The sequence below is a fragment of the Prionailurus bengalensis genome (assembly GCF_016509475.1).
Source record: "Prionailurus bengalensis isolate Pbe53 chromosome B2 unlocalized genomic scaffold, Fcat_Pben_1.1_paternal_pri B2_random_Un_scaffold_46, whole genome shotgun sequence".
Lineage (NCBI taxonomy): Eukaryota > Metazoa > Chordata > Mammalia > Carnivora > Felidae > Prionailurus > Prionailurus bengalensis.
The window spans coordinates 921,537-941,752 of record NW_025091153.1 but is presented as its reverse complement, the minus strand read 5'-3'; the positions used below and the strand labels follow the sequence as shown (position 1 = coordinate 941,752).

General features: G+C 46.0%; 1 protein-coding gene across 1 annotated transcript; it reads right to left on the bottom strand.

The window, feature by feature from the left end:
* Window positions 1-1,296: 1,296 nt before the first annotated feature.
* Window positions 1,297-14,933, bottom strand: LOC122478257 (butyrophilin-like protein 1). The gene is made up of 9 exons (XM_043571843.1): window positions 14,832-14,933; window positions 12,094-12,441; window positions 7,457-7,742; window positions 7,144-7,343; window positions 6,882-6,902; window positions 6,763-6,789; window positions 5,727-5,753; window positions 2,730-2,756; window positions 1,297-2,308 (listed from the first exon to the last, which is right to left on the bottom strand). Exons 1-9 carry the CDS (start codon window positions 14,914-14,916, stop codon window positions 1,644-1,646), a joined length of 1,686 nt encoding a protein of 561 aa, XP_043427778.1. The 5' UTR covers window positions 14,917-14,933; the 3' UTR covers window positions 1,297-1,643.
* Between the last annotated feature and the right edge of the window lie 5,283 nt (window positions 14,934-20,216).

Sequence of the window (20,216 nt, the reverse complement as noted above, 5' to 3'; positions counted from 1 at the left end):
TTTTAGATTCCACATAGGAGTTAACTCATATGGCATTTGTGTTTCTCAGTCTGACTTATTTCACTTAGCATAATACCCTCTAGGTCCATTCATATTGTCACAAATAGCACAATCTCATCCTTTTTTATGTCTGGGTAATATTCGATTATGTATATAAACCAACTTTTCCTTATCCATTCCTCAATCAGTGAACTCTGAAGTTGCTTCCATACTTGGCTTTTGTAAATAATGCTACAACAAACATAGGGATGCATACATCACTTCAAATTAGTGTTTTCATTTTCTTTGTGTAAATACCTAATAGTGATATTAATCAATCATTCATTTATTACTATTACTATTTTGCAATACTATTTTTAATTTTTTGAGGAAACTCTATACTGTTTTCCACAGTGGCTGCACCAGGTTGCATTCCCACCAGCAGTGCAAGAAGGTTCCCCTTTCTCCACATCCTCACCAACACTTCTTATTTCTTGTCTTTTTGATTTTAGCCATTCTGACAGGGGTCAAGTAATATCTCATTGTGGTTTTGATTTGCATTTCCCTGATGTTGAGTGAGGTCGAGCATCTTTTCATGTGTCTATTGGTGATCTGTATGTCTTCTTTGGAAAAATATCTATTAGGTCCTCTTCCCCTCCCCCATTTTTTTAATGTCTATTTACATTTGAGAGAGAAAGAGACAGAGCATGAGCAGGGAGGGGCAGAGAGAGGGAGACAGAATCTGAAGCAGGCTCCAGGCTCTGAGCTGTCAGCACAGAGCCTGATGTGTGGCTTGAACCCACGAACTGTGAGATCATGACCTGAGCTGAAGTTGGACGCTTAACCCACTGAGCCACTCAGGCACTCCACCTTTGGACTTGGAAGTAATGAGAGGCACTACACAGATTCTGGAAACCATGCTCATAGTCAAAGCTTTCTTGAAATTCACCCAGCATCTGAAAATTCTCTTCCTCATTCATATCTTTATTCTGGTAGAAGTTCTCTTCTTTCCAACTGGAGTTGACACACAGGAAGAACCAGATCCTTCTTCTTAATTCCTGAATTAACACAGCACTGGTATTTCACGAATAACAGATATTTCCTAAGGTTGGTAAGATAAGTGTGCTTCCAACCATCCCAGAATAGGAGGTATATACAGTAGAATATTAGACTGCTTTCCTCTTGAACATCAATCAGCCATTCATTTCTCCAGAAATTTTTGGATGGCCAATGTCTCTGGTCAGAGTGCACATTTCCCAAAATAGAACTGGTGACCTACTCATAGCCTCTGGGATTCATCTGCACAACTAAGTTGGATAAAATATACACCATTTAATTCTGCAGAGTCATTCAGCCCTCATCTCCTTCATATCCAAGCAGAATAAAGACTGTATGAAATAATTTTCATTACCAAAAGAAGCACTACTTCCAATAGTTAAATTCAGCCTACCCTAAACCAGCTCAGTCAACTATTATCTTCTGTTGCCTTAGCATAAGGCATGAACTGAGTGTTCTCATAGCCATACCCCAGGAGACTGCATCCAGAGCAAGAGTGCAAGACACCAGGTCATCCAGGACTGACCTCAGAGGCTTTTGTCTCAAGGAATGTGAAGCTCCAGAAAGAGCCACCATAAGGAGTCTGGGACAGTGTTGGGGTCCTATGGTCACATAGCCTCAGGGCCATAGGGGAGTAATGGAGAGTCGGCCCCTGGGAGAGCACCATCAACAGCAGAGCCTGAGCTGAACCCATCCCCTGAGAGGCTTACAGGTTCCTCCAAAGAAGAAGGAGGATTGTTAAGGGGCACAGGGGTCTCTGCAGGCACACCCACCACAGAGCAGATGGTCAGGGACACATCTCCTGACTGAATCATGAAGTATGGAAACAGAGTCCCAGTGGAGGAAGTTAGAGGGAAGGAGAAAAGGTGAGATCCATCAGTCATGTTATAGAAGGAGACATCCCCTTCTTTGAGGTCTAAGAAAACACCCACCCTGTGGGGAACTTCATCACAGATTTCCTGATGCTCAGAGAGGAGAATGGCATATAATTTACCTCCGTACCACCTCAGAACCCAGAACCCCACTTCTGGGTCCTCTTTGTACCAGCCTTTCCTCTCCACACCTCCCCTACAGACCCCCAGACCCCACTCGCTTCTGTTTCCACTCCTGATCTCCACCTCCCAGTAACAGCGCCCTGATGTGATGGCCTCCTGGCCCAAGATGCTACAGCGTCTTTCTGGGTCCTCAGTTGTGTCCTCCAAGGTCACACTAGTCTGTCCACCAGAGACAGCAAGGTGCGGATCTGCAGACGCTGGATCCAGAGTGACAGACACTGCAGAGAGAGTTGCCAATCATGCAAGACCTTCCCCTGCCCCATAACAAGGGCACACAACCACCACCACCACCCTCAGACACCTAGTTGCATATGGGAAGGGCTAAGCCTCCTGAGATGAGAGTCTTGTGACTCAAGTACACAGCTCTCCAAGCAGGAGAAGTAAGCATAAGACTGATCTGAGGGTTAGATGGGTCACAGGGAACTTGAGGACTAGTCTGGACTCAAGGACTGAAAGATATCTATTTAGAATCCAACATCAGTCACATCCACTAAGCTCAGCTATGTGACTTTCACTGCCCCATCCCACTGCACAACCATTGATGGTGCCAGCATTTGTATCACCACAGCAAGCTAAAGGAGACATCAGAGGCCATGGGGCAGCAGTAGGAGTACCCAGAAAGAATGAGAAGTAACTCACAGGCCTGGAACTTCTCCTTCCGCCAGTCTACAAGAGAACCATATTTCACAAATGTGACAACAAATCAGAGATTTGAGGTGACTGTACATATCATGGCGATATCTTTTTTTTGTTTTTTTTTTAATTTTTTTTTCAACGTTTATTTTTTTTGGGACAGAGAGAGACAGAGCGTAAACAGGGAGGGTCAGAGAGAGAGGGGACCAGATTGAAACAGCTACAGGCTCCGAGCTCATCAGCCCAGAGCCTGACGCGGGCTCGAACTCCCGGACCGGCGAGTCGTGACCTGGCTGCAGTCTGGACGCTAACGACTGCGCCCTACCCAGGCGCCCCAGTGTTGATATCTTTTGGAAAAATCGCTGGGAAACAATTCAACTGAAGCATTTATTTCTTTTACACACCACACACACACACACACACACACAACAACAGCCATCATGCTACAGCCTTCCCATGAAAAGCCCAGCTATAAAACTTAACCACTGAGAGGCTGGATAACAACCTGAAAAGAAAGCTCTAGACCCAGATTTCACCATCATATTATGCTTTCTCAAGAATCCTTAGCCACACATCTATCCTGAAAGCTAGGTTTTTTTGAGAAGAATTGGGGAGATAAAAAATTCTGAGGCCTCCATTTATTTCTAAAGAATTGATTAAACTGAACTTGGAGGTTGAATCTAAGCCATGGTAGAGACCATACAACCTGGCAGAGCTGAACTTGGAAGACAACTACAAGCCCTGGGCGAGGAGAATTCAGGACACAGCATCAGAGAAATTGTCCCTAGTCAGAAGGCAATGGAGAGGTTTCAAGGAAGGGAGAGACAGAAGTTCAAGCAGGAAAGACATACATCTAGTGAAAGGACAGACACTATGAACTTGTTTCCCCTTTTCATGGGTTATTGGGAGGAAAATATCCCTATATGTAAGGGGAAATCAAAAATATCAGGTCTAGTCATCTGCTTCCCCCCTTAACTGCTCAGAGAGATCGAAATCACCAGGAGAAACCCCACGTAGTAGGTACCCAAATATGGTCATGTCCTAGGCCCCCTTATTCATGGCATTGAAAAATTATTTTTCAATTTTTAAATACGATGAGATCAGATATTACTTCACCTCACGCTATGAAGCTGACCAATATGCAAATATTGATTCTACTGTAATAGGTATCTGTCCTTACAAAATAAAAAGGTATACAAGGTATACATTAAAACACATGCACTTCAGGGGCACCTGCTGGTGGCGCAGTCAGTTAGCGTATCTCCGACTTCAGCCAGGTCACGATCCCGCGGTCGGCGAGTTCGAGCCCCGCATCAGGCTCTGGGCTGATGGCTCAGAGCCTGGAGCCTGTTTAGATTCTGTGTTCTCCCTCTCTATCTGCCCCTCCCCCGTTCATGCTCTGTCTCTCCTCTGTCCAAAAAAATAAATAAATGTTTGGAAATAAAATTAAATAAATAAATAAAAACACGTGACTTCAATCCATCAGAGAAGGGGGAAATGCTAAAAGAAGACTATTTGATCCTTATTTTTAATAAATAAATCCCAGGAATCAGTGAGACTCTCTAAGGGCGGTTTCCTCACACATCTAGCCCCAGGTCTCCTGCATCCCTGGCTCCCCCTTGTCTGCTCTCATAGTCCATGTTCATGATCATAGAACAAAACAGCTGGGACAAACACCCGCGCGTGCACACACACACATACACACCTCACTACAGGTTCAAAAGGGACCCAGATTCTTAACTCACACCGGTGCTAAGTGGTGTTCTGGATAACCTTTCACTGCTTTAGGATCCCCCTCACCACACTCTTGCCCCAACTGCTACTGGAAGGTTGAGATGGTCTCACGATCAGAAGCAAACTCAGTCAGAAAGTACTTCAAAACTGCTCAAAATACTGTAAGTCTTTTCAGAAATCTCTCAAAGAGGTATCAGGGAGTTTATTACTTCTTGTGCACCCAAAAACTTTGCACACCCTCTGTGTACTTTACACTCAAACCACCGTGATTATGATTTGTGGTCTCTCTTCCACCACTCTGAGCTACCCAAAATCTCTCCAAGAGGAATCACAGGATTTCTACTCCCTTCTCATCTCCTCTCTTCCTCACTGCTTTTCTTTCCCTGATTTGTTCCCAACTTTTCTGATAAACAATTTTCACTCCTCTAACTTTCTCCTACCATATCTTCACACATTGCCCTGATAAATCAAACCAGTAACAAGCCCATCAGGTAAACATGCAATTCTCCTAAAGGAGAGATAATGGTTGTGAACAATTATACGTTACAGTTCTTTCAAAAAAAAATTTTTTTAACTTCTTCCTCTGTTACACAAACATACACATAAGATTTTGTATATAATTGCAGGTAGCTCTCAGACCCACCACCAGGAGTCCATAAATATCCTGGAAGCTCTGGATCTCAGATTCAGAACAGGCAATTTAAAGCAATTACTTTCACAGCAAGCAGGGAAGTTTACAGGAAGAAACCCAACTTGGACAAGGAGCATGAGGAAACAAATGATGACCACCATTCCAGGGGACCAAGACAAAAACAGGAAAATCAAAAGTAGATCCGCAAGATGTAGGAATTTCAGGGTAAAATGGATTCAGAACCAAGGATCCCCTTAGGAATACCTGAATCGTAAGCAAGCAAGAATGATATCTGAAATCTTCTAGAGACAGCAATTTCTGGTCTACAAAGCCATTACTGTGTTCCAACTGTCCTTATAAATGAGCACTCTTTTGTCACTGCACCAGCAAAAGCATCAGTTGAACAAGGTGTGTTCAGATGAAGTTGCTAATCCTAAGAGTGACCTACAGTAGAGGACTGGTCAGAATAGAGGCAGATCTGTGTTTCCCAGAAGAGTCCCTGAAGTCTTCACAAGGAAACGACAAACATGACAAGGAGAACAGGGACACCCACCCTGTCCTGGTATGGGGTCCACTGACAGAGAAGGGGGAAGAGTTGAGGCTGAAGGGGTAAGGGCACAGAAAACTGAGTTACTCACCTGCATACAACTGCGCCTTCCTCCAGCCTGAAAAGGGACACACTCTAGTGAAATATGAGCCAGAACAAGAATGCTTAGCATTGATCTACTGGCCTTGCCTCCTCTCTGTACTACAGGTGACACTCCCAACAGAGTAGGGAGGCTGGAGAGGAGATATCCTCCTGCGATGTGCAGACAGCAGGGTATTGGGGGAAATTCCCTGGATCACAGGTCAGAAAGCCTGAATTGCAGGCTGAGTTCCACCCCAGCCTGCTGCAGCTGTGTGACCTTTTGCAAAGCCATTTAGTATCCTGTGCCTTAAAAACCTCAAATATTTTTATTCTATCTCCACTCAGTTTTGCTTCTATGAAAATATTTTAGGGAATAAAATATAAATTATTCCATAATTATAAACAGAAATCATTATTACATCCAATGTTTTCCAGCAAAGAGATATTTGGGAAAGAACACAAAAGGGGACATGAATTAAGGACAGGGACGTTAGGTAAGATGTGGGGTAAAAGGGGCCAAACTTTCTCAGAAAACACATCACTGTTCTGGAGCATTGACAGCTGACCCCACCACATTCCCACCCATGGTCTGCCCAGTCCTCTACCCATCACTTTGTGACCAGCACCTCCAGGCACTGGAGAGAAAAGACTCTCCCTGGGTGGTGTTATATGGAGGGGACACACTCCTAAACTTAATGACCCCATTTATTTACATAGCTTCTTTACCAAAATCTCAGAGCATCCAGTTTGAATGAGAACTAGTTGCACTGAAGGCTAAAAAGTTGGCAAGATGGTGGGAAGATCAGCACTGGAATAAACCCAAGATGCGTGACAGACTCCAGGGACCACCATCACCCCAGGTTCCCAAGCACTGGGTGGGAAACAGCACCCCAGATAGGGAAAGTCCATGGAGCAGGGTCCTGCCCCCCACCAGCTTCCACATCTGCCCCAGGGAAGGGTCCGTATGTCTGTGCCTGAAACAAGGAGAAGGGACACCTTAGCTTAGGTAGGACAGGAGACCCAAAGACAACTGGAGAGTCACTCACCACCCAGGTAAATGGATTTCCTCCTGCCTGAAAGACAACACAGGAAACTGGTGAGCTAATAACTAGAGTGTCTCCTACACAGGGGACTCAGGAACTGCTGGGGAAAGAACAGAATTTACCGAGATCTTCTTGGAGTTCATCTGAAAGAGAGTGAAAAATAAGTATGAACTCCCATCCTTAAGAAAGGAAAGACTGCACCTAGAAAACCCATAAAAGGACTTCTCTGTATCCTAGAAGATCTAACTCCAGACCCCCCTCCACAGCTCCAGCTGTCCTCTCTGGACCTGTTCAGCCACCTGCTTCCAGCCAAGCCCCTTGCTGTCAGCTTGTCCTCTGCACCACCTTCCACACTTGCCTGCCTTGGCTCCTGAGCTGCCTTACCTCTGGCCTTCAACGCCTCCTCCTTTGTCCGCCGGGCCTCCTCCTTGTCCCTGTGCAGTCTCTCCCATTCCTGCATCTCCTGCCTCTTTACAGTATGTTCTGTCTTGATGTAATAGGCAGCCCCAAGGAGTGAGAGCATCAGCACCACGAGGCTCACTATGAAAGCTGGCTTCCAGGGAGAGGCCTGGGGGAAAGAAGGGCTCTGTGGCCAGCCAGAGACCCCATCAGCAGCACAGACCAGGGCAGCCCAGCCCAACACTCACAGAAACCCTAGGCCACTCCCTCTGGCCCTGCTGGGAATGGGAAGTAGTGCTGACCTGGGATGAAAATGGCCATCGCCTTCTTCTGGTCCAGGACGGGGTTGAGGACTGAGCAGGTCATGTTCCCTGAAGAGCTGTCCCTCACCACCAGAGCAGACTCCACGCTGAACAGCCCTTCAGTGTCTTGGGCATGGGTCTCAGAGAATGTCAGGAACTTTTCCCCATTAGCAGCTCTCCACTGTATCTGGGGCTTTGGGAACCATCCCGAGGCCGTGCACACCACTCGGACCCCGTCCTCCTCTGGCCCTGTGATGTGCACTTGAGGGACAGAGCCCACACCTGTGAGAGAGAAGCTGGAGAGCACAAGGAGGCCTTCCAGAATCCAGGGATGCCAGCAGAGCCTTCCTCTGCACAACTCTGGTGTAGCATTGCATTCCAGGGCTCCCTGGGGAGTGGTCCCTGCAAGGATTAGAGCAGGGGTCCTGCCACAGGGAACAGAAGGAAGGAGCATGGGGACCTGCAGAGGGCAGGGCTCTTCTCCCATCCATAAAGCTGGGAAGTCCATCACCCAGAGTAACACAAAGGAATTTCATCCCAAGTTCTATCCTTCTCTGCTCTTCTCACCTCACACACTCTCCAGGGCATCCACTAGCACACTCAGTACCCTGTGGTAAATCATTTCCATCCTTGACAGCCCTACCTACTTCCTGAGCTCCCCCCGCTAATATCCACATGTTAACTCTGCCAGGATTCCTCACAGATGCTTCAAACTCAAACCCTGAACTGATTCATATTTGGCTTCTCTGTAATAGGCTGATGATGAAAATATTCCCAATCCTTAAGCCTGTTTCACATCCAGCTCACCTTCTGCCACATATTTTTAATGCCTTCACACTCTGCTTCCGGGTTCCATCATGGGACTTATCTGGGCCACTGAGAGGTCAGGGAATGTGACTCCAGCAGAGTTGGAAAGTACTTGTGCCATTGCCTTGCCCTCTGCCACAGGACGGACATGCTTGGGCTAGAGCAGTCCTTCCAGCCAAAGCTGTCCTAGATCAGCCAACAGCCCAATGAACTTCACCCATGTGAGTAAACCTAGTCAAGGTCGACTGTCAGGACAAAATATATTAAAAGGCAGAGGCTTCTTGTCCCTGTTGAAAGTAAGGTCCCTTCCCATCCTTTTTCTTATGCCATTTACTTGAGGAAATTTGTGATTGTGGGGGCTTTCTCTCCTCTTTGAAATGTATACATGTCCTTTGCGAAAACTACATAGGCCTTTTGTCAGGGTTGTGATCCAGGAATGTGTTTCTCAAGACCTTGGGAGCCCTCTTTCTGAACTGTTAACACCAAGGTGGACAGCACCCCTCTCTCCCAGTTACTGGGGGAGTGTAGGAGCCTAACCTCATTGGGGACCAGGGCCCAAGTGCAAAACCACTTCCTGTCATAAAGATGGGAGAAGTTGTAAAAACAAACTATTTTAACTTTTATTTGTCTGGAAAACTCTTCATCTTTCCTTCCATTCTGAATGACAGCCTTGCTGCATGTTTTTTCCTTTCAGTACTCTGAATATATCATGCCACTCCCTCCTGGCCTGACAAGTTTCTGTTGAAATCTCTACTGAGTAACAGGAGGAAGTGTTGAACCACTATATTGCACTATATTGAGCCACTATATAAAACTACATGTTAACTACACTGGAATTTAAAAGCTTTTTTTTAACTTTTAAGATTGGAGAATTTGTTTTCCTTGGGATAAAGCCAATCAGCTAACATAGATGGTCACCACAATTACCAAGTACATTTAGGGTGCGCTGCCCATGACAAATGATACTGTCAAGTCCATTTACTTGAGGGCTAGTAACTGTCTATCCAGAGAACATGTATGTAACAAGTTGCGTCTGCATGGCTATGTAAAAAGGTGAGATTTCTCTTTGCAACCCCTTGGTAGATTCTCTGGGATGCACATCACTTACTGGTTAATGCTAATGCCATAATAAAAATGTTTTCTCTCCCTACTACCTTTGTGAAGAGGATTTCTGGATTCGGAGACTTTGTCTTTAATTATATTTCCCCTACACTTAAGATGTATGAGTAAGCACCATTAAGATTTGTCAAACACAGCTCAGGTGAGCTGAACTCCCCTAATGCTCAACAGTAAATAAATGGTTGTTACTATGCGCAGCTGAGATTTCTGTCTATGTTGCACAGCATTATGACAGCAATCAACAACTAACACAAAATAGCAATACTTCTAAATACTACTACTAAACAACAAATTGCCAAAAAAACAAGCAAACAAACAACAATTAAAAAAAAAAACTTGGGAGTCTCCAGTCCCTTCTCTCCAACCCCCAAACTCTTTGTGTCCCCAAATCCACCCACTCAGTTGGGTCTACTTTCCAAACATCTCTGACACTGAAACCCCTTCTCTTCTCCCACCTCACTGCTCTGACATCAATTCAGGGAACCATCCTCCCCACCCTGTAACTACATGTCTTTCTCCAGTCTTGCTCACCTTCTATGTACCCTCTCTCACAGTGTCAAAGCAAACCTCCTCCCAAAAACACCTCCCTTCACTGCTCTGTTTAAAATTTCTTCAGCTCTTCCTCCCAACTCTGTAATACACCACACAAAGCCTTCTATGGTCTGGCATCGCCCCTAACCTCAAAACCCCTCAACACTTCTTCCCAAGTTCTCCCACCCGGGCCACTCCAGCCCCAGGACTATTTGGTTAACTGTTGAACTGCTCATAACCACAATCACCATGCTCTCTGTGCCCTTCATCAACCACCAGGGCTCTTTGGAACACTTTCTGGATTCACTCAAGTACCTGCTCAAGTGTGTACTCCTCATGCACTGTTCAAGATCAATCCCTTCTCTCTGCCCGTGGACCAGGATTGTCACTTCTCACCAACCTCCCATCCACCTGTCTCACCAACCACATGGCTTCCTTGTCTGCCCAGACACACCAGCCACACTCCAACCTTGGTTGTTTCACATGAGTATTCCTCTGCTTGGAACTCTCACCCCCAGATACCCACTTAGCTAAGTCTCTACTCACCACCATCTAACATCCTCTATAACCCATCTGTCTGTCTATTTACTGTCTTTAACATAAACTCTGCAGGACAGGGATCTCTATTTGGTTCACTGATGTATTCAGGTGCCCAGAGGGGACCTGGCACTTAGTAGGGATTCTATATATCTTAAAAGGGTATAAAGAATTAAGTGGGTTGGGAATGCAAGCTGGTGCAGCCACTCTGGAAAACACTATGAAGGTTCCTCAAAAAAACTACAAATAGAACTACCCTATGACCCAGCAATTGAACTACTAGGCATTTATCCAAGGGATACAGGTGTGCTGTTTCAAAGGGACACATGCACCCCCATGTTTATAGCAGCACTATCAACAATAGCCAAAGTATGGAAAGAGCCCAACTGTCCATCGATGGATGAATGGATAAAGAAGAGGTGGTATATATATACAATGGAGTACTACTCGGCAATCAAAAAGAATGAAATCTTGCCATTTGCAACCACATGGATGGAACTAGAGGGTATTATGCTAAGTGAAATTAGTCAGTCAGAGAAAGACAAAAATCCTATGACTTCACTCATATGAGGATTTTAAGAGACAAAACAGATGAACATAAAGGAAGGGAAACAAAAATAATATAAAAACAGGGAGGGGGACAAAACAGAAGAGACTCATAAATATGGAGAACAAACTGAGGGTTACTGGAAGGGTTGAGGGAAGGGGATGGGCTAAATGGGTAAGGGGCACTAAAGAATCTACTCCTGAAATCATTGTTGTACTATATGCTAACTAATTTGGATGTAAATTTTAAAAAATTAAAAAAATAATAAATAAATAAATAAATAAATAAATAAAGTTCAGGCGTGGGGAAAAAAAGATACTGGTATGTATATTGTTAGGACAGACAAATTAATGCAAAAATGGGGGCAAGGGGTGTTGAGTAACAGATAATTAGCCAGTCCTTAGAGGAAAAATTTTAAAAGAATGTACTCATGAACTTGCATGCATTGATGACAGAGTTGTAAATCAAAAGAAATATTTCTGATTTACTTTTCATCAATTTAACAAAAATGTAACTTTATACTCGAGTCGTAATACTTTCTTTTAGGAAAGAAAACTTAAAAATAAACTGATGTTTGGGGCACCTGGGTGGCTCAGTCGGTTGAGCGTCCGACTTCAGCTCACATCATGATCTCGCAGCTGGTGACTTCGAGCCCTGCGTCGGGCTCTGTGCTGACAGCTCAGAGCGTGGAGCCTGCTTCAGATTCTGTGTCTCCCTCTCTCTCTGCCCCAACCCACTCGCATTCTGTCTCTGTCTCTCTCAAAAATAAATAAACATTTAAAAAAAGAAATAAACTGATGATTTTTCTAACAACAAAAAAAAGAATTAAGTGAGTGATGGGCATTGAGGAGGTCACCTGTTGGGATGAGCACTGGGTGTTGTATGGAAACGAATTAGACAATAAATTATATAATAAATAAATAAATGAACATTAAAAATAAAAAAAAGAATTATAAGGATTCCTATTGAACTAATCAATAAGTGAAAATCACTCCTTTCCTCATCTCTAAAATGAGGGGACTGATTCACTTGGCCCCTGAGGTCGCTCCCAACTCCAACACTCAGGACACTAAATATAGATCAACCACTCACCTGCCACCTTCAGCTCCAAACTGGCCTCTTCATAGAAACTTCCCTTTCTGAAGAAGCAGGTATACAGCCCGTTGTCGGAAGCCTGGACCTTGTGGATACGCACAGTGGCCTCCCCCTGGCTGAGGAAGTCCTTCACCAGCGAGGTCCGCCCTGTGTACTGAGCCAGCTGCTCTTCTTTCTGTTCCTGCTGGTTTTCATAGATGAACACTACTTCTGAGAACTTGGAGCGGAACCACCGCAGCTCCATGTTTTCCACATCCATGGCTGGGGACACATGACAGGGCAGCGTGACGTTCCCACCCAGCACTGCCACAATGGGGTCCGAGGGGCCAATCACCACAAACTCCTCTGTGGACACAGACACAGGAGTGAGAAAGTGGAGAGACACAGGTAGGGAGGCATGGAACACATACTGTCAGGTGGGGGGCCCAGGCAGGCAGGGGTGAGTAGCAGGTGGGAGGCTCTGACCTGACAGACTGAGCTGTGACCACTCTGAATTGGGACAAGATCATCTTACCACACCTTTGAAACCTGGAAATGATATCAAAGAGACTCCCTCAGCAGCCTGTGTTCCTGGTTTCCAGCCCTCCATGAAGGACTCTCTAACTCAGGGGTTCTAACCTTCCACAAGCATTACAATCACCAGGAAGGCTTGTAAAACACTGACAGCTGGGCTCCACCCCCAGAGCTTCTGGCTCAGTACATCTGGGGTGGATCCAACGATGCACATTTCTAAGGGGTTCTCAGGGATGCTGAGACTGATGTTCCAGGGACCATACTCTGAGATCACAGCTCCAGTTTGGCTCCTCTTAGAACAGGACTGAAAACTGGTTGAAGTTTATTATTTCTGCCCATGTGTTTCTCCTCTGCTGAATTACATGTGCATTAAAAACTAGAGCCCACAGTTATTTCCATTAAAACCTGCCCTCACTCCATCACACAAGCACCCAAATCACCACCACCTTTCACAGGCCTTGGTTTTCTGAGATGTGGTGGACACGTCATGACATGACACTTCTGCAGAAAGAACCCTGTTGCATCTCCAAAGAGTGACTTCTCATCTCCTGTGCTACTCCACTTTGGCTGAGTCACTATCTGTCTCACCTGAGGAATGACAGTGACTAGTCTCCCTGGGACTATCCTCTTCCCAGCCCCATTTGTGTGACCCTTTTAACCTGCAAGTAAAACCAGGTCCCCTCTCTATCCAAGCCCTCCAATGCCTCTCTGGTTCCCGAAGTGACCTGCAAGCCCAATAAGGATGATCCCTCAGTGCTCTCTGACATCCAACTCTTGTTTCTCTTTCTTGCTCACTCTGTTCCACCCAACACGTGCCTCCTCTGCTCCTTCAACACCCAGGCACACTGCCTGCTTTGCTCTGGCTGCTCCCCACTCTGGAAACCCTCTTTCCATGGGGATCCGGACAGGATGGTACTCCACATCTTCATTCCCATCTCACTGCCTACACCGACCACCTTATGGAGCACTGCTGCCTGCCCACACACCCTCCTGCACCGCTGACTGCCCACCCTGCTCTACTTCCTTCTCCCATACTGTCCACTCCTCTAACAGACATAGATTCCATGGAGTTGAGGTAGTTAGTACTAACTGTCTCCTGCCAGAATGTAAGCTCTGTGGAGACAGGGACTCTGGTTTGTACATAGATCAGCACCTTACACAAACTTCATACCCTGTAAATATTTATGGAATGTAATGAATTAATAACCGAATAACTACTTAGATACCAATAGAGCCAGCAAACAAAAAATAAAAGGAAATTTATTTTCACACTTTTCATAGTGAAATTCACATTTTTTTTTTACTTTGTAAGACATAAACTCCTCTTTGGACAACTGTCTTGGTCCCCTTCCCTTATTTTATGGTCCTGGGACTCTTCCTTTTTTTTTTAAATGTATTTATTTACATTCAAATTAGTTAACATACAGTGTAGGATTGGTTTCAAGAGTAGGACCCAGTGATTCATCACTTGCATATGACACCCAGTGCTCATCCCAACAAGTGCCCTCCTTAATGCCCATCACACATTTAGCCCATCCCCTACCCGCCTCTCCTCTAGCAGTCCTCAGTTTGTTCTCTGTATTTAAGAGTCTCTAATGGTTTGCCTCCCTCTCTGTTTTTATCTTACTTTTCCTTCCCCTCTGCTGTTTTGTTTCTTAAATTCTACAGATGAGTGAAATCATATGGTATTTGTCTCTCTCTGACTCATCTCGCTTAGCATAACACCCTCAAGTTCCATCCACATTGTTGCAAATGGCAAGATTTCATTCTTTTTGCTCACCGAGTAGTATTCCATTGTACATCTATACTGTTTCTTATTTATCTATTAATCAGTCAATGGACATTTGGGCTCTTTCCAATACTTTGGCTATTGTTGATAGTGCTGTTATAAACATTGGGGTGTGTGTGCCCCTTTTAATCAGTACATTGGTTTCCTTTGGATAAATACTTAGTAGTGCAATTGCTGAGTTGTAGGGTGGTTTTATTGTTAATGTTTTGAGGAACCTCCATACTGTCTTCTAGAGTGGCTGCACCATGTTGCATTTGGTTCTGGGACTCTTCTTAAATATTTAATTATACCTAGTGGTTGGGGGACCACCAGACCTTTCCTACAGCCAGGGCCTCCACCAATAACCATCTGTCCTGATGGAGACACAGCAGGGCTCCCAGAGGCTCTTGCCCACCCAAGGGAGATGCAGGAAGGGGGATGGGGACACACTTACCTGCAGACCCCCCAGCAGGCAACTGGAAGAAGAGAAGCAGGGAGGTGAGACAGGAGAGCAAAGAGCCTCTGCAGCAATCCTCCATTTCCTCAAGGCTGGGGTGACACAGGGCAGGAGGCAGGAGAACACCTACAGAGATGAGGAGGGCCAGCCCACAGCTCTGGGCCTCAGAACAGACAGAAGGGCTCAAGGCTGATAATAATCCCCAGAACAAGAAGAGTTTTTGCTACTAGTCATTATGCTGATGGGGCTGGGGGCCCCAGGACAAAGGCTGCTCAGGACAAAGCAACTGGCCTTACTCCCAACAGAGGGCTCCATCAATTCCCCATGAAAAGTTGATCCTCATCCTCTATATCTCTGAGGACTTTCTGCCCCAAGAGAAAGGAATCCAGGAGGGGGCTGCCTGGGTAGCTTAGTCGGTTAAATATCTGACCCTTAATTCCAGCTCAGGTCTTGATCTCAAGTCATGAGTTCAAGCCCCACGTTGGCACAGCGTGTGAAGCCTACTTAAAAAAAAAAAAAATAAGAGGATCCCAGGAGAGACAGAGCACAGAAATGATAAAATGTGTCCTGGTCAGACAAAAAAGAGCTTCAAACCACCTACTGCTGGTGGAGTGGGGGTCCGGCAGCAAATAGTACTGAGAAGAACAGATGCTGGAGGTGACTACTGACTTCTCTAGTGGCCAGATTCAGCCACTCTCTAGGCAACCACCTTAGGCTAGTTTCTTGACCTTTTCTGCCCCAGCTTCCTCAATGTCAAATGGGGATAGTAACGGGATCTCACCCCAAGATGCAAGGATGTAGTGCTACACAAATGTCAGTAAGTGAATGAAGTGCAGGCATCACTGTATTTGTCCTGGGTCTTCTCAGAGCCTCATTATTACCCAGCACCAACACCCTCACCACAATCTCAGCCACTTCCTCAAAGCCAGCTGCTCCCACCTTTCCTTTTATTGGCCAAAAGCATCTTCAGAACCAACTTACCTGCTTAGAAAGCTGAGACTTCTGGAATGTCTCTAACTCAGTAGTGTGAGATCTCAGCAGACCCCAAATCTGCTCTCAGAGATTGCACTTGCAGTTAGCTGCTCTGAGCCCCAAACCCTGCTTCCAATTCCAACGTTGGGTGCCATAGGGTCTTCTTGCCTGAGAGGCAGGTGGTTCCCAGATGAGTGGGGAAGCAGAACCTGAACAGGTTATAGGAGTCTGAGCCAAAACAGGGTCCTGGGCCCCCACTAAGCACTCCCAAACAGGAGAATCCACCCTTCTCTGACTCCTGCACCATTTGAAAGTGAAAGCTTACAAAAAACAATCCCAGCAGACTCTGCCCTGCCCTCTGGATGGTGCACCCCAGTTATCAGTAAGGAAGCAACGTGATCAGAGCCACAGAAACAGGGCAGGTACAGGTCCACTGACCCACCCTGCAGGGAGTCACACAGAGGGACAGACTCAGCAATAGTTTGATGAACAACTGCTACTCTCCAGGTTGGCTAACTTCTAAACCATAAGCAGAGAGTGTGTATGGCACAGCCAAGACTAATACCTAGCCCTATGCATGGCTGTTCACTACTGAGACTACTCATGACAGTTGGTGAATACCATCAGGCAAGAGTCTTTGAAAAGCCCCTGGTGTAGCTGCTTTGCTTTTCTTCACCCGGAGACCACATAGGTGTGGCAACAGAGAGGTTACTACTGGGCATCAGGAGCTTCCAGGACCAGTTCCAGGACTCTGGCCCTGCCCAAGCTGAATGGACAGCACCCTGTGGCTTGTTAGTATTTTACAAGTATGCATGGCCTGCATACACCATTCGGTCCCCTCCCTGCCAGGCTGCAGTGTGCTCTAGGAAAGATGGATGTTATGGTCTCTGAAGGAAAACCCTGGAGCACTGGAGCTTCCTCCAGCCCCTCCCTACCTGTATGTTCCCATCTCAGCAGGACACCTTGGTTCACTCAGTTACATCTGCCAGAAACTGGAGGGTCATTCCACTACACAGTCCATGTTCCCACCCAGTCTACCTCCAATGCACCAGAAATGTTCAAGACTTTTCTCAAATCCATATCCGTGGCCAGTATCTAGTTCCTGGCCACCCCCATTTCTCCCCTGGCCCAAGCAGGGTGTCCCTGCTTCCCCATGAGTGTCCCCGGCCCACCTCCAGCCTGACCTCCTCAAGTTCATTTTCCTTCCAAGGTCATGATCCTCTCAAGTCAGATCTGCCTTATCTGTTCAAGGGATCCCCCTATAAACCTCTTGTCTGTGATTCCCAGGGCACAGCTTCCTCTCTGACCTCTTTCCATCACTCTGCCAGTTGTCCCTCACTGGCCTGAGTTAGTTCCTCCAGTGAGTTCCTCCGTTCCGAAGCCTCGGGCCTTCTCACAAGTCATTGTATCATCTTGCTCTCTCATTCTCTCTCTCTCTCTCTCTCTCATCCCCCAAACTCCTTAACGTCTCAGTCTTGCCTAATGTGACCTTCCTCAGAGGAACCCTCGCCCACCTGCTCATCCCCATACGTGCCCCATACACGTACTTGTTGGAGTTTTACCGGCACCCTGTCCTCCAGCACAGCTCTGACATTGGTTCTTCTGTGGAATGTCTGTGGCATCCACAAAGGGAGGCACTGTGTGCCCTGCTCACATGCCCAGGACACAGTAAACAATAAACTTTGCTTGAGCTCATTTGCAGAGGACTCACTGCAGCAGCCCATTGGCTACTCAGCCTTGTCCAAATTTGGAGAACATTTCATTCCACTGAGAAACACAAAGACGGTTAACTCTGACCTAAACAAGTCATCCCAGCCCCTCGGTGGTACAACCCCACCATCTTTCCTGCTCCTTTTTCCTTCCTGCCCCAAATATATATGCTTCACTGAAACATCCCCAGGCTAGAAACTCAGATTCAACCACCTTTGCTTACTCCCTCAAGCCTGCCCAGTGCTCAGGTGTTCATGAGTTAAGTGACTGGTGTTAAGACACTAGCTTGGGCTACAGCTTCCCTGGTCACATTTCTGCCAGGTTGTTGTCATTTATCTTCATTCTACAGGAGAGGAAACCAAATCTCTCAGAGTTTTGCAACCACACACCCAGCAAAGCCTCACCCAGCCTGCATTCACTCTTGATTGTTCTGAATAATTCACTGGATTTGTTTTCATGAAACAAGGCCTGACTGGCTCATGGTGCATGGGCTTGATAGTTTTCTGCCTAGATGTCTGGTCTGAGATATTAAAACTCTGCACAAATCCAAGACCTCTGGGTATATCTGAACACATCCCAGGTTGTCATCCGCAAAGGTCTATTCTGCCAATATCCACTTAGACTTGGGACTATTGGGAAAATGTACCTTAACGGAAAAATAACAAATGAGGGGAGGGTGGGTGACTCAGTCCATTAAGTATTTGACTCTTGATTTTGGCTCAGGTCACGATCTCACAGTTTGTGGGATCAAGTCCCTTGTCGGGCTCTGTGCTGAGAGAGGAGCCTGCTTGGGATTCTTTCTCTCCCTCTCTTTTTGTCCCTCGCCCACTCACGTGGGTGCACACACTCACTCTCTCTCAAAAATAAATAAACTTTTTAAAAAGTCAATATTTTTTCAAAAAAAAGAAAGAAAAATAACAAATGAGATAAGGACCAATATCAGCTTCCAGGTCCACCCCCCCATCCATGCCACCACCAATCCCTGCCCAACGGGGAGACTCCTCAATGCCTAAGAGACATTAGGGGAATTTGATGAAAAGACTGTGCGAAGAATTTGACTGAGTTCCTACTAAGTGCCAGGAACTGGGCTACACAAGTTGTATTTATGACACTTCATTTTCACACATGCACACAGAGATGAAGGAAGACATGAGCCCTGCCCTCTATTAACCTTTAATCCAGGAACTTCCAAGAGGAGGGAAGGCTGGACCTGCAAGGTGCACCCCTCCTTACTGCCCCACATGACCCAGTCCACGAGCCCAGCCCAGCCCCTAGCTCCACACAGCTCTGGGTGAAAGAGGAGCAGGAAGAGGACCTTGAACTCAGCAACGGACCAGGATGATATGGCCAGAAAGCTTATCTCCCTTGAAGGCCAGTCCTTCGATCCCAGGATGCGAGGAAGGGGAGAGGAAGGAATGACAAAGCACAGGGAAGATGTTCCTGAAGGACACTGGAAGGACACCTGGGGACACTGCAGGAAGGACACCACACAGCAAACTTCACCGTCCTCCCCCAGCTCTCAGACTCATGTTCCAGCTGTTCGTCAACAAATACTGTCCACTGGCCATGAATGATTTTTCTTGCTCAATATAAGTGATCCCGATGCTAGTGTGTTAATATTATACTTTCTCCTTTAACAGCCATGTAATGCCTCTTATCTTTAGTTGTTTCAAGTACTTTTGAAACACTTTTCAGATAAATATTAAGCCATAAATCAACGGCTAATATAAAAAGAAGTGTAATTTTAAAATGTGACATTTGGTGGAAAGGATTAAACCTCATCTTTAAAAATCTGCAATCTGGTGAATCTTAATTTATTTTGACGCTGTGAAGGTGAAGGTTCACTGGGTTATCTTCCACTGCAGGAAAAAAGTTTATACAAGTGTTTCCTGCTTGTTTGGTATCTGGAAAAACTGAAAAATAACAGGAAACACACACACACATACACACATGCGCGTACACACACATAAGGCGATAGTTTCCGTGTAGATTTCAAAATGTTCCTTCCTTTTCTAACCAGCATGACCCTGCTGGTGGGCTGAGCTCTGCCCTGGGAGTCTGCTGAGGACAAGACCAAGGGCTCAGTGGGGATGATCAGTATCCCCTGAGTCTGCACACCTGCCCCTCTGGTGAGCACAGACCTTCCTAATGGAGGCTGTCTTCCCATATCTGAACTATCCAACCAAAGATGCCTCAGAAAATTCCTTAGACCCTTACTCATTCCCAGGAGTGGGGCCTGCCCAGGCCTCTCACAGGTCGACGGCAAAGCCCAACTGGCCAGGGCACCTGCCACGGCACCCTCTGAATGGGCAAGTCCCTTTGCTTCCAAAGTCTGAGATTCCTGGGGACATGAAGAGGCATCACTCCCACCCCTCTGAGCTATATAAAGGCAAAGGACTGAGACCAGGGAGAAAGACATTCTTATAGAAATTTTAATAAATTTTATTATGCCATCAATTAGCAAAAGATAAATAAGAAATTGAAAGAAAGCCAAGAGAAAAATGGTGTAAGAATGGAAAGAACAGGGGAAAAAAAGAATGGAAAGAGCAAGAAGAAAGAAGTGAAGGAGGGAGAGGAAAAGGGAGAACAGAATGACGGAGGGAGGGAAGGGCAAGCAGGGAGGAAAGGAAAGGGAAAAGAGAAGGTGCAAGCCCCACCTTGCATTCAGCCCTGATATATCTGGGGACAAGACACCTGAAT

Excerpts from the sequence above, each read along its gene's own strand:
- LOC122478257 (XM_043571843.1), bottom strand. The coding sequence starts at position 14,916 with ATGGAGGATTGCTGCAGAGGCTCTTTGCTCTCCTGTCTCACCTCCCTG. Across the intron at positions 7,743-12,093 it reads TTTGGAGCTGAAGGTGGCAG|GTGTGGGCTCTGTCCCTCAA; the intron begins GTGAGTGGTTGA and ends TCTCTCTCACAG. Across the intron at positions 6,903-7,143 it reads GGAGGCGTTGAAGGCCAGAG|ATGAACTCCAAGAAGATCTC; the intron begins GTAAGGCAGCTC and ends ACTCTCTTTCAG.